This window comes from Stigmatopora argus, chromosome 3 (assembly GCF_051989625.1).
Source record: "Stigmatopora argus isolate UIUO_Sarg chromosome 3, RoL_Sarg_1.0, whole genome shotgun sequence".
Taxonomy (NCBI): domain Eukaryota; kingdom Metazoa; phylum Chordata; class Actinopteri; order Syngnathiformes; family Syngnathidae; genus Stigmatopora; species Stigmatopora argus.
In genome coordinates this window covers 21,159,386-21,173,448 of record NC_135389.1, presented here as the reverse complement: position 1 = coordinate 21,173,448, position 14,063 = coordinate 21,159,386, and the positions used below count along the sequence as shown (strand labels likewise).

General features: G+C 40.6%; 1 protein-coding gene across 3 annotated transcripts in view; it reads left to right on the top strand.

Moving 5' to 3' along the window:
* Positions 1–610: 610 nt before the first annotated feature.
* Positions 611–14,063, top strand: part of mon2 (MON2 homolog, regulator of endosome-to-Golgi trafficking) — a 30,502-nt gene continuing 17,049 nt past the window's right edge. For 2 of the 3 annotated variants that reach the window (XM_077597285.1, XM_077597283.1), the window contains exons 1-18: positions 612–1,159; positions 3,345–3,408; positions 5,265–5,392; positions 6,068–6,199; positions 7,323–7,452; positions 7,879–7,976; positions 8,063–8,188; positions 8,994–9,188; positions 9,303–9,427; positions 9,552–9,691; positions 10,622–10,775; positions 10,845–11,035; positions 11,150–11,231; positions 12,248–12,429; positions 12,740–12,852; positions 13,474–13,578; positions 13,696–13,776; positions 13,856–13,929. In XM_077597285.1, the coding sequence (XP_077453411.1) occupies positions 1,052–1,159; positions 3,345–3,408; positions 5,265–5,392; positions 6,068–6,199; positions 7,323–7,452; positions 7,879–7,976; positions 8,063–8,188; positions 8,994–9,188; positions 9,303–9,427; positions 9,552–9,691; positions 10,622–10,775; positions 10,845–11,035; positions 11,150–11,231; positions 12,248–12,429; positions 12,740–12,852; positions 13,474–13,578; positions 13,696–13,776; positions 13,856–13,929 (2,228 nt within the window). In that variant the 5' untranslated portion in view covers positions 612–1,051. Of the gene's footprint in view, positions 1,160–3,344; positions 3,409–5,264; positions 5,393–6,067; positions 6,200–7,322; positions 7,453–7,878; positions 7,977–8,062; positions 8,189–8,993; positions 9,189–9,302; positions 9,428–9,551; positions 9,692–10,621; positions 10,776–10,844; positions 11,036–11,149; positions 11,232–12,247; positions 12,430–12,739; positions 12,853–13,473; positions 13,579–13,695; positions 13,777–13,855; positions 13,930–14,063 lie in introns of all 3 variants that reach the window. The other variant, XM_077597284.1, reaches the window with a different exon arrangement.

Sequence of the window (14,063 nt, the reverse complement as noted above, 5' to 3'; positions counted from 1 at the left end):
CCAAAATTTTAGGCAGTGGCTCCTTAGCCGGTAACCGGTCAAATAGTCCCAGGGGCTATTTAGCCGGTAACCTATTATTTAACATTGAGTGAATAGGGGATTTTCTAAACCATTCAACCAATCTTATTGAAATTTGATGTGTTTTTGCCAATTGATAGATTTTAACATTAGGTGAATAGGGATTTAATGACTTATTTAGCCAGTGGCTCCGTAGCCGTAGTTTCTTACTATTTACCCCACACAGAATTCTTACCGGCTAAATAGCCATATAGGCTATTTGACCGGTTACCGGCTAAATAGCCCCTGGGATTATTTAACCGGTTACCGGTTTAGGAGCCACTGCCAAAATTTAACATTGTAGTCTTCACAACCAAAAAGGTCATGTTTTCCTAAATAGGTTAAAAAATCGAAGACGAAATAAAAGTTACTGAACATATTTTTTTGTTTGTTTTGGTTTAAAATAGTAAATCAAATCGCAAGCAAACGCTCCATTCTCCCAAAACATGAAACAATGAGTCTATGCACGCCCCGGGCGCCAGGGGTCGCTGTGATCTCGATGATGAATGACATCAGTGTTTACGGAAGTGGAGTGACGTGTCACCCACAGAGCACCGAGGCTTTGTGGGTAAAAAAAAAAGCCAGCCAAGCTAACATTGGCCGAAGCCACTTGCTTAGCCCAGCAACATCGTTTGACAGCGCGGCCGATGAATGAATATCTTTTTATTTATTTTTATTTTTTAACGACCATGTAATGAAGCGCGGTTAATGTCCAAGTCCTTCGAGGAAAACGCACATATGTCGGCGTTGTCGTCGCTGCTTTCCTGCGCACCGGCGCCTATAGCGAACGAGACGGGAGCTGTGTGGATGGAACGCGGCGTCACCGCGTTTTTTACCCGGGGAGGCAAATAAAACGTCGCGGGGGATTATCAAGCAGGCAGCCAGAAGGGAGTGGATGGGCGGCAGCGGCGACGACGACGTCCGCGTCGCCTGACACTTGTTTTTACTCCCCTCCTTTCCGTCCGTCCGTCGAACACTTTCCTCGGGCTCCAAGATGTCGACGAGTAGCCCCGAAGCGGTGAAGAAACTGCTGGAGAACATGCAGACCGACCTGCGCTCGCTTTCCATGGAGTGCAAGAAGAAATTCCCCCCAGTCAAAGAGGTCAGTCTGGGAGCTGTATTAGCATAGCCTAGCCTCTTTTCATTTTTTTTTTTTTTTTTTTAATGTCCACATAGTATCAGCATTCAATCACCACCAGCCGACCGATTCCGTGGAAAAAGTTCGGCCTTGGTTCTAATGAATAAGCTGCTTGTTTATACAAGTGGGCCTTGCTTGCCACGTCACACTTCGGTCATAATATTAGGTACAACCGGTCTGTTTTTTTTTTTTTAAATGTTGGCCTCATTTTAATACAGCTCATTTTACGTGCTTGCATGACCCAGTAAATCCTGATAGTTGGTAGCTTACATTCCTGTAATAGGTTACCGCTATTTTTTTATCATAACATCACCCTGTTTGGATGGTTCATTCATTCATTCCCGTAGTGTTAATTTTAAATTTATCATCTTCAAAAATCCACGGAATATCATTTTTGGTGACAAAATAAGACAATGCTGTGAAAACCAGAAACGCCCACCATGCCATTCCACGTGACTTATTGTGCAGTCTTCCCTCGATTATTGCGGCTTCACTTATCGCGATTTTTTTTCTGCTATAATTTTTTTAAACATTTTTTTAAAGTTCATAAAAATTTGAAAATCCACGCTGAAACTCGTACTGACTGAAGAAGGACAAAAAGTTATAATAGGGGTGACCCTACTTTGCAATTTTCCGATTATTGCGGCCATGTTTTGTCTATATTAACCGCGATATTCGAGGGATTACTGTATAGCCTTTAGGACACAGGTGTCAAAGTGGCGGCCCGGGGGCCAAATCTGGCCCGTCGCATCATTTTGAGCGGCCCAAGAAAGTAAATCATGAGTGCCAACTTTCTGTTTTAGGATCAAATTAAAATGAAGAGTATAGATGTATATTAAATTTCCTGATTTTCCCCCTTTTAAATCAATAATTGTAATTTTTAATCAATTTTTTTCTGTTTTTAGTTCAAAAATCATTTTGTAAAATCTAAAAATATATTTTTAAAAAGCTAAAATAAACATTGTGTTAGATCTATAAAAACTGAATATGCAGGGCATTTAATCCAGTTCATTTAATCCATTTAAAATAAAAAATATTCAATATTAAAGTAAAATATTTTTATATATTTATTTTTCGATTTTACAAAATTGTTTTTGACCTAAAACACCAAAAGGAAAAAAATGGATAAAAAAATGCAATTCTATATTTAAAAAGGGGAAAATCAGGAAATATAATATACATCTATAATCTTCATTTGAATTTTATCCTAAAACAGAAAGTTAGCACTCATGATTTACTTTCTTGGGCCGCACAAAATGATGCGGCGGTCCAGATTTGGCCCCCGGGCCGCCACTTTGACACCTGTCCTGTAGGGTATTGGCTCCTCATTTACTAAACTAAAGCATTTAAATGAGTTTCAGTATCACACACCTCTACGATACTAAATTAAAAAAATTCTGGCTTGGCACAATTGTTGGAATTTGCTGAATCGAGATCGTTGGCTCAGTTTCTGCTTGGAGCTTGTTTGGTCACTTCTGCTTTTTGATTCTTCCCCAAATGCGCTTTCAGTTAAAAATAACCAGATGACTCTTTGCAATGTTGCTTTTTCCACAAACTAGTTTTCCCCTTACATAGAGCTTCTATTGTGATGTTGCAAGCTGGAAGGAAAATGCTCTTGCCAAGGCGGTTGGCATGGTTACGTTATGCTACAGAGGCAATTTTAAATGCTACTCTTTCTCTGAGGAAGTAGTGAGTGTTGAGATTTGAATATCATGCTAATATTCTGTTAAAAAAAGAATTTCTTTTTGGGGAGAGATGTCAGCATAATTGAAAGTGGATTTATCATAAGGTCTCATAGTCTGAATTTTGGTTCTCGGGACATCGTAAATGCTATTTTCAGTATTTTCTCGCATATTAGCCGCTTCCGAGTATAAGCCACACCCTTAAAATTGTTGAATTTCCGTACCCTGGATTCAATCATCATTTTTATAGCGACAAATACGGCGTATATGCAAGAAAATACAGCAATTGACAGACATCCAAATGATCTTTTTGACTTGAGCCGAAGTCTCATGATGTTAGTTTGAACTTTACATTTTCCTGTTTTAAGAAACATTTCTTTTCCCCAAATTTTCTCGAGCAGCCTCTCTCTTGCGATCACATTACTCTGCCCTTTTATTGCACTTAAAATTGCTTTCTTTCCCCTCAGGCGGCCGAATCTGGCATCGTGAAGATTAAGACAATTGCAGCCAGGAATACCGGCATTCTGGCTGGTGAGTCCTAAAGTGTGTTATTTTTTTCCAGCTCACTTTTGATTTCAAGGTCTTCATTTGAATTTTTGTAACAATACGCATTCCCTCGTGTTAGCGACTTCGAAGACAAGGTAGGTAGACATAAACAGATCCGAGGGAATCTTGCCTGGTTGAAGCAAATAGAGCAGAACATAAAAGGATGTTCTTTGTTGTGACATTTCAAGCACAAGTTTCCACCTCAGACCAAAGATGCGAAACGCTTTACAAGTTAGCTTATTCAAGTTTGCTTATTCAAGTCTCTTTTAAAAGGATTTTTTTTTACAACCACTTGAGGCTGCCGTTGTCATAATACAGTAAACGTGCCTTTAATCACTGTTTACCTATTTTGTAGGATTTTGTAACGTTTGTAAAAAAAAAATTTTTTTAGAAAGAATACTTAGTGTAGTCAAATAAAATCTACTTTTCGCATCATGATGTTATGCTACACCACCCATTGACCTTGTGCTCCGTCTACGCCTTGGCCATCAAGGACATTAATATATCGTAATATATATTACATACTATAATTCATTGTGACTGCATAATACAGGCATTCACCTATTAGAAAACACCAAGAGGGGACTTTTTGCACGGCAACGTGCTCGTAACATAACATAAACAAATTGAAATGAACTTGGATTACGATGCAGACACACTCAAAAATAAATTTAATCTAACCTTACACGAAACTTAATTCTAATTTTGTTTGAAATTTTGATACCTTTCTTCTCGGGTTGGCTCTATTGGCCCCGCCTCCACCCTGACTTTCAGATGCAACCTATCGAGGGTTGTTTGCTTTTGTATTCCCTTCAAAATATTCCCAAAATGATGCGCACAAATAGGATAACGCACGACCACTTGCCAACGAGAAGTAGAATATTTGCCCGAAATTTTACTCGTATCTCAAATTGCTCGTATGTCGGGGTACTCGTATGTCGAGGTACCACTGTACAGTACAACTACTTTATCCACGGCAACGCACTCGTAACCGAACAAACAAAATTAAATTAACTTGGATTAATATATACAGACACACTCAAACATACATGTAACTTTACACAAAACTGAATTCTAATTTTGTCTTAATTTGTTTTACCTTTTTAGCTGTTTGCCACGCCTCCACCCTCACGTTCGCTATCGATGGACTGTTTGCTGTTATATTGCCTTCAAAATATTCCCAAAATGATGCACACAAATGTCCTCACAATAGGATAACGCACGACCACTTGCCAACAAGAAATTGTCCTTAAAGAACGATCGCGGGAGCTTCTTTCCTTAGAAAGAATAACAGGAAATACAATAGTTGAGCTTACCCACATATTGATTGTGGGTAATGAAGTTTTATTCTGAGAAAGGGTGCCATCGGCTATCGGTGTTGTGTGCACGAGTATACTTCATTACCCAGAAAGCCCTCTTTTTGCCAACGCATGCGCGTTGTGTGTTTTCTGGTCCATGTGTAGGATAAACTCGTCTGAAGAAGTCGTTCAGTGCTCTTAGATATCTGTTATACACAAAAGAGATGCGGAAAAAAAGACAGTGCGCTACAATGATAAACAGCCTCTCATGTCATGGCCACCTGGCTTTCTCGCATCTCGAAATTTTTCTCGTATCTACAGCGAATTATTTGCTTGAAATGTTCATTGTATCTCGAGCATCTCGTAGGTAGAGCTGCTCGTATGTAGAGGTACCACTGTGTGTTGAAATGATACATCTCGACTGACAGTTGGGTTTTGAGTATGTTAGGGAGCACAAATTTTCCCACAGGTTGAGCTATTGATGAATATCATTAAAATACTCCTATAATGACCTTAATATCATGTTCATTTTTTCCCCCATAGCTCTCAAGGAGAATAGCTCTGAAGTGGTGCAGCCTTTTCTGATGGGCTGTGGTACCAAAGAGCCCAAAATTACCCAACTGTGTCTGGCTGCTATCCAGAGGCTCATGTCCCACGAGGTGGTCTCTGAGGTGAGCATCGGGGGGTTGGTCAAGCGATCGTGTTTATGCAAACGCGTACGGCGCACCAAGGCTAATGCATAGTGGAGTCATAAGGTTGAAGGACATTTTGATGTGACTTATCGTTTAGCTGACAGACAAAGCACACTGATATACACAGTTCTTAGATGTGTTTTTTTTTTTTAACTCGACCACATTGGAGATTTTTTGGAGACCCGAGTTCCTTTTTAACCCATAAGACCCATTTTTCCTGCCATGAAGATTATGTGGAGAATCAGAACCCATCTTCAAAAGGTGGAGACTTTGGTGTTCCAAGTGTTTGTGACACTGATCGGTTCTTATTTCGTTTTTTAACATAGAAATTCAATTGGAGTACTATGTAGTTGTCCAGATACAATTCATCACTGTCACTAGCTACCCAAAAAATATTAACTGTCACTCAAAAATTGCTTGATGCATTTACTTTTGTCTTTTTGAAGTTCAAAAGCCAACGGACAGATTTTAAATAGTCCAATCTGGCAACCCGTAAAGACTGTAACACCAAAAGAAAGTGCAATTTCGCTCATTTCTGCATCACTTCATTTTGGCAGTGAACCGTCCATTACTGACGTGGCTTGTGGTCATCACGTATGCATTATGATCCATAAAAGAACATAAGCAGATAACTGTTGGTGTTTATCGTGGCAGGCGGCGGGCGGCAACATCATCAACATGTTGTGGCAGCTGATGGAAAACGGTTTGGAGGAGTTGAAGCTTCTCCAGACGGTCTTGGTGTTGCTCACCACCAACACCGTGGTCCACGATGAAGTACTTTCGAAGGTAGAAGTTGCACTGTGTGGACACGCCGCCTTCCATCTAGGGGGAGGAGCAAATGCTCTTCCTCTTCACACCGGTAACACGTTAAATTAATACAGTCGTACCTCTACTTTTTTTCGTAACTTGAACATTTCGTAAGTAGAGGTGTACTTTATATGTAAATTATCTCATTCGTTCCACGGTGCTCACACAACTACCAACTAAACCAGGGGTGTCAGACTCGGGTTGGTTCGCAGGCCGCGTTAACGTCTACTCGATTTCATGTGGACCGGACCATTTTAGATATAATATTTAGATTTTTTTTAAATAAATGGATTCAAAGAACTGGATTAAAAGCCCTGAATATTCAGTTTTTTATGGATCTAAAACAATGTTTATTTTAGCTTTTTTAAAATATATTTTTAGATTTTACAAAATGATTTTTGAACTAAAACAGAGAAAAAATGGATTAAAAATGACAATTATTGATTTAAAAGGGGGGAAATCAGGAAATTTAATATACATCTATACTCTTCATTTTAATTTGATCCTATTACAGAAAGTCGGCACTCATGATTTACTTTTCCGGGCCACACAAAATGATGCGGCGGGCCAGATTTGGCCCCCGTGCCGCCACTTTGACACGTGAACTAAACCCTTTAAAATTGGTCAAAGTGGCCCAATTTTGTATGAAAGATGTGAGGAAATACACAAAAATGAGAGAAAAATATAAGGAAATCATTATTAATGTCTTAAAATTTAAAAAAGCATATGAAAATGTGCCATGCGCCACTGAAATATCTCCCTCCTCGGCTGCTATAGATGTAATACTCGTGTTTGTCCGCCAGATGGCGGCTAAAGTCCGTTCTACCTGGGCCGGAAGCCGTCCACTTTGTAGTACATTTTAGACTTTTACGTGTGCCCCAGTGTGTGTGTGAAAATAAGTGCCACGTTGCATTTGTACAGTTTTTAATCACTTAATAAGGGAAATTCAAAATAAAATAACGGATAAGGCAATGCATTTAGTTTTGGGGGGATTTCGTAACTTGATAAGAAAATATATAAAAAAAATTCGTAACCTGAAACTTTCGTACCTAGAGGCCTTCGCAAGTAGAGGTATGACTGTATTTGCTTTTCCTCTTCCCAGGCCATCGTGCTTTGTTTCCGCCTCCACTTCACAAAGGACAACATCACCAACAACACCGCGGCCGCTACCGTCCGCCAAGTGGTCACGGTGGTCTTCGAGAGGATGGTGGCCGAGGACGAGCGTTTTAAAGGCGAGGCAAAAACATTTGTGCACACAATTACACACACAAAAGCTTTGCGTCACTTTGGAATCTGTTAGATGCAATTTAAAATACAAATGGATAAATAGTCATCCTGGGTTAAAAGTATGACAGTGGGGGATTGCTGCATTGAAATAAATGACTTATTTTTTATCATTATACAAGTACAATGAGAGTTAAAGCTTCACCATAAGGTTCAGACATAAATAAGTAGTCGTAGTAGTAGATTTATTTACAATAAAAATGAAGTCAGGTAAAAAAAAAAGTGATTAGTAGCACGTGAGGTAGCTGTGGTGTTTTGGAGGAAGATATACAATCATAACAGATTCAAGTGAAATAGGACTTAATTTCTTGTGGACTGTAAAATCGTCTATTCTTAACATATTTGGATATATATATATATTTTTTTATGTGCAGGTATTGTTGAGCAGCCTCCTCCTGTTCAGGGCAACACCAACAGGCGCTCTGTCACCACCTTGAGGCCAAGTGCTAAAGATGCGTACATGCTGTTCCAGGTATTTCCACTAGAGGGCGGTGTTGAGTCAAGGCACCTAACAGGACTTAACTGGTTTTATTATTTTCTTGTTTAACAACTTTACAGGACCTATGTCAGCTAGTAAATGCCGATGCCCCCTACTGGTTAGTGGGGATGACGGAAATGACGCGGACTTTTGGCCTGGAGCTGCTGGAGTCCGTCCTCAACGATTTCCCCGGTGTTTTTCTCCAGGTGCTTCACATGGACTTGAACGGTGTCTGTTGATTGGATAACGGTGGGGGATTGGAACTGACACCACGAAATTGAATCGTATTCAGGTGTTTTGTAGTTGTTGACATCGAGTCTAAATGCTAATGCTAGATTTTTCCCTCAAAATTTTGAATTGGAATTTAGCATGTCCACTTACACCATCATTTTTGGACTATAAGGCACCCCGACTATAAGCCGCATCCACAATATTTTACAAGAATACCGATTTGTTTATATATGAACTGAATTGGACAAATATTGTCTCATGGATTAGTATTTACAACAAAAGACGTGCAACTCATTACCCTGTAAAAAAATCCATAAATTAGCTGCTATAGACGAAGCTTTAGGGAAAAGTAGTGGTTCATAGTTGGAAATTGGCGATATTTGGGTGCTTTTTATTAGACAATATGACGTGTAAAAATTCATTTATTTGGATTGACTAGTTAAGCACAATCAAATCGATCCAAACATCATGTTTTTTTCTTTTTCTTGCTTATCAAATGGAACTGATATTTTTCAATGTAATTGTTGCAGATTTTATAATGTCGCCAAATACTCTATTCTTGTCCTGGGAATGAAAATCGTATGATGACGAAATTGAAGATTCATGCCACCACTTGTAATATGATAGGAATTAAGCCATATTTTAGCAAAGAACTGTCATTGGAGTCACTTTTTTCCCTCCACCGTAGCATTAAAATCATACTTAAAGGGACAACATATCATCGATGAGTACAATCTATATTCTATTATAATATCTATGTTGTCTTTTCTTGCCTGGTAGCACCAAGAGTTCAGCTTCTTGTTGAAGGAACGCGTGTGTCCGCTGGTCATCAAGCTATTCTCGCCCAACATCAAGTTCCGGCAGGGGAGCAACTGCGCCGCCTCGCCGGCCCCCGTGGAAAAGCCCTACTTCCCCATTTGCATGCGCCTCCTGCGCGTGGTCTCCGTGCTCATTAAGCACTTCTACACTCTGCTGGTACGATCGCCGATTCCCACAAGTGCGAAGTTGAAGTCTTGAGCGGAAATCGCGACACGACGAGCTCTCATCTGCAAATTGTCGTCTCGGTTTATCGAATTCATTTTTTTTTAGGTAACAGAGTGTGAGATCTTCTTGTCCCTCTTGGTGAAGTTCCTGGATGGAGAAAAGCCTCAGTGGCTCAGAGCTGTCGCCGTGGAGTCGGTACACAGGCTGTGCGTGCAGCCGCATTTGTTACGGTAATTTTTTTCCAGTCCTTTTGCAATTGGAATGTAAAACAACACAGATAGTCAACGACTAGAAATTTGGTGGAAATCCAAAGTTGTTGTTTTTTTTCCAAGTCCTTTCCTTTTCTTGCCACAGTTCATTCTGCCAATCATACGACATGAAGCAGCACTCCACCAAGGTGTTTCGAGACATCGTCAATGCCCTGGGCTCCTTTATCCAGTCCCTCTTTATTGTCCCTTATGTGGGCAACGCTTCGGCTGTCAGCGCACCAGCTGGTACGATTTTCAATTCTATTGAGACCTTTCCTTTTACAAATGGAAGGAATATTCCTTATAACTAGGTTGTTGTTGTTGTTGTTTTTTATGCCATGACTGGTGCAGCGACTGGTCCCTAGCAGTCCTCTTAAGTCAAAAAAGATTGGATGGCAATTCATTTAGTTTTGTTTAGTTCGTTCGTAATTTGATTTAATTGTTAAGGGGAAGTACATACATATAGATATAGACATAGATATGCATATATATAGATGTGTGTATGTGTATTTATATGTATATTTATATATATATGTGTGTGTGTATGTGTGTGTATATATGTGTGTGTGTATATATGTGTGTGTGTATATGTATGTGAATGTGTGTGTGTGTGTATATATATATATATATATATATATATATATGTATATGTATGTATATATATATATATATATATATATATATATATATATATATATATATATATATATATATATGTATATATATATATATATATATATATATATATATATATATATATATATATATATATATGTATATATATATATGTGTGTGTGTGTGTGTGTGTGTGTGTGTGTGTGTGTGTGTGTGTGTGTGTGTGTGTATATACACATCAGTGGTCCCTAAACACTGGTCCGTGGACCGGTAGCGGTCCGTCAGAGTAATAAATATTAACACTTTCAATTTGGCCATCCTACTTGAAATGAGAAAAGTTGTTATAATAATAATATAAATTGCTATTATACTTGGGGCTTGTTTTTTTCTTTCGTCATCCGTGCACCAAAAAAAGGCATAAAAAAGGGGGACCAAGCCCCTCCTACTTACGGGACCTAAATGTAGCCTCAAAGTAAAATGTGTTTTCCAAACAAAAAGACAACAGCGTTTTCCTCCTTGACATTAAATGAATTTTTGTTTGTTTACCCAATTTCTTTATAGGTGGCTCAGGTTCAGGTCCTCAAGGAATGGCTCACGGTGGTCCGGGCCCAGGCCCAGGCGTCAGTACCCTAACCACCCAGGCTGCCTTTGAGTACCGTGGGACCTGGATTCCCCTCATGAATGTCAGCGCCCAGGGCAGCGCCAAGGCCACTTAGTAAGAACCAACATCCCCTTGCAATCATTGTAATTGCCACACGCCAATTCACCTTTACCGTTGTGCTAGCTTGGAAATGCTCGATAAAGTGGAGCCGCCTGCCATTCCTGAGGGTTACGCCATGTCGGTGGCCTTCAGTGCCCTGCTAGACCTGGTCCGAGGCATTACCACCATGATTGAAAAGGAGTTGGCTTTGGAGGAAGAGGCAGCGGCGCAATTCAGGGAGGCTCAGCCCGATCGCGAGTGGCAACCGCCGACCGGTGAGAAGTACTCTCGTGCTTTTTTGATGTCTGTTGGTGGTTTTAAACTCGCCCTGTGTTATTTTAGGGTTGTGTTTGATGGATGTTCATAAGGCTGTTTTGCCAATGTTTCAGGAGCTCATCAGGTGTGGGAGGAGATGGTTGGTGGGTGCTGGTGCGGTCTTCTTGCGGCCTTGTCGCTACTGCTTGATGCTAGGTAAATAATATGCGAGAACGGAATTTCTCACCCTTATCTTTTTGGGATGTGATCCAACTTTGCTTGTGTGAAAGTGTTGGGTCTGTAAAAACAGCTTCAGGAGCAGGTTAAGAAAGAGTGACATCAATTTAAAGGAAATACGTTTATTACCAGACTGCAGGATGGGGAGAGAGCTCGAACAGCTGTGAACCGCTCACAGTCTGTTGTCCTTGCAACGCTCTCCGAATGACCAGTGGGTCAGTCTTTATATAGGAAAACAGAGTATAGTATAGTTTCTATGACAACAACCAAACTTTGGGCGAAGTCTGATTAATCAGTGTCAAGTCTCCATGACAATGACCAAACTCTGGGCAAGTTTCTCATGACAACGATGTTTCTATACTTACAAAAACTGATACAATATGAACAAGCAATTGCCAAGCGACTTTGTCATCTTATCTTACAGAAAGTCATTGAATTTGGCCTTGTGGTTACAAGTTGGCAGTCAGAAAGCTAGCGGATGCTTTGCTACTAGCACAAATTGTACAACTTTCACCACCTTCCCACTTGCCGTATTGGTCGCGCAAAAAAATGATGGCTGAGTCGAGGGTACGGCTTATATGCGCACAAATTAGACTTGACATACACAACGCCATAACGCAAGTCAATGCAGACGATACGGTCATTTATTTCAAAATAGAGAAAAGATAAACAGATTAAACGCTTAACAACATTTATTTTGACATCTATGAATGAAATTACAGAAAGAAAAACTTCTTTTTTTAAAGATTTTCCCTTCAAAGTAACACATTTATACTCCCTAATTAAAACCATCAATATGGAGGTGAAAATTGTGAACGAGGGGGTGTCTTATACGAGAGAAATTGTAAAAATCAAATTGTAAAATATTTCAGCCCTGTTGAACTCTGTTAAAGCCTGGCGTGGCAGATGTCAGCCACGGAAAAAACCCTTGGGTTGTAGATCACGGGTCATGCCAGGATGAAAGTCAAACCGAGCGGGTCTTTGTGTTTTCGCAGTACCGACGAGACGGCCACGGAGAACATTCTGAAGGCCGAACTGTCCATGGCGTCTCTGTGCGGCCGCCTCAGCTTGGTCACGCCGCGCGACGCCTTCATCACGGCTTTCTGCAAGGCTTCTCTACCGCCGCATTACGCGCTGACCGTCCTCAGCAGCAACGCCGCTAATCTGTCTAACAAAGGTAGATAGATGATCATTATACAGTGGTACCTCAAGATACGATCTTAATTCGTTCCGGGACTGAGCTCGTATGTCGATTTACTCGTAACTCAAATGAGTGTTTTCCATAGAAATGAAATAAAAACATTAATTTGTTCCAAACCTCTAAAAAACACCCAAAACAGGATATTGGATTGGAAAAAATATTTTTTATTTGTTCTAACTTGCCAACTATTAACAAAGTAATATAATGGAAGATTCTCCTGGAGGCCTGTGGGTTTGTAGCAAATCTTGAGAACTCAAACGTGTGGATTTGTCTTTTTCCTCCGCAGCCTACTCCATTCAGGGTCAGAGTGTGCAGATCATCAGCCCTTCCAGTGAGTCTCATCAGCAGGTGGTAGCCGTCGGCCAGCCGCTCAGCGCTCAACCCCAAGGAACTGTTGTGGTAGGAACATACCTGTCAACCTGGGCCAATTGCTCCCCTTATTAATGATTGCAATTCCCCTAATTAAGCGATATAAAACCATACAAATGCAACATGGCATATATTTACTCACATAGGGCGCACTTAAAAGTCAAAAAAATTCTCCAAAGTGGACGGGGTGCCCAATTAGTTGGTGCACTAAATTCAAGGTTGTGTAGATGTTGCTGTATGACGCTGACATCTTGACTGTCTGGGTACATTGCTTGCTGACGCGCTATATATATATACTGAAAATGCGGCGGGTGAAAATGGAATCCGCTTGCTTAAAGCATGACAATACTAGCAGTCGACGATGACGTTTTTGTCTGCTATCAGTGACCGAGACGATCCGGATTAGAGCAAAAATGGCTAAAAACGAGATCTCTTTTACAAAAAAAACATGCTTAAAAAAGTCCAGTGCAAAAGTTGTTATACGGCGTACACCATTTGAAATAATCAAAAAACGTATAAGTTGACAGCTATCAAATCTGAACATGTGTTATCGCTGCATCTCTTACCGAAATGATTGCGTGCGTCTTTGTTCCTACGCCAGAGACAGCATGTCCATTGCTCTAAAATCTTAATGTTTTTTTCTCTGTCAAGCTGACGGCCAAGAACATTCAGTGCATGCGGACCCTGTTGAACCTGGCCCACTGCCACGGCGCCGTCCTGGGCACTTCCTGGCAGCTGGTCCTGGCCACTCTGCAGGTACGAGCATCCACTGTTTCTTCTCAAAACAACGGCCGTGAATATGCAACGTGAACAATTAATGACGGCAAACCATTATTTCGGCTAACAAAATGACCTGATTGTCCTTAATCCCAGCATTTAGTGTGGATCCTGGGATTGAAGCCAAGTGTGGGTGGTGCCCTCAAACCCGGGAGAGCCGTAGAAGGACCCAGCACGGTACGTTTGCTTGCATCCTTGTGGTTAAAACCCGTGGTTGTCCATTTGCACACCCTGAATTTGGCTCCATTTCGAGCAGGTGCTGACCACGGCTGTCATGACCGACTTGCCCGTCATCGCCAACATCTTGTCCAGGCTTTTTGAGAGCTCCCAGTAAGAACTACTTCCCCCTCCGTACCCTTTATCGTATACAGTAATACCTTGACATACGAGCAATTTGAGATACGAGTAAAATTTTGAGCAAATATTTATCTTGAGGTACGAGACACATTTTGATATACGAGCAT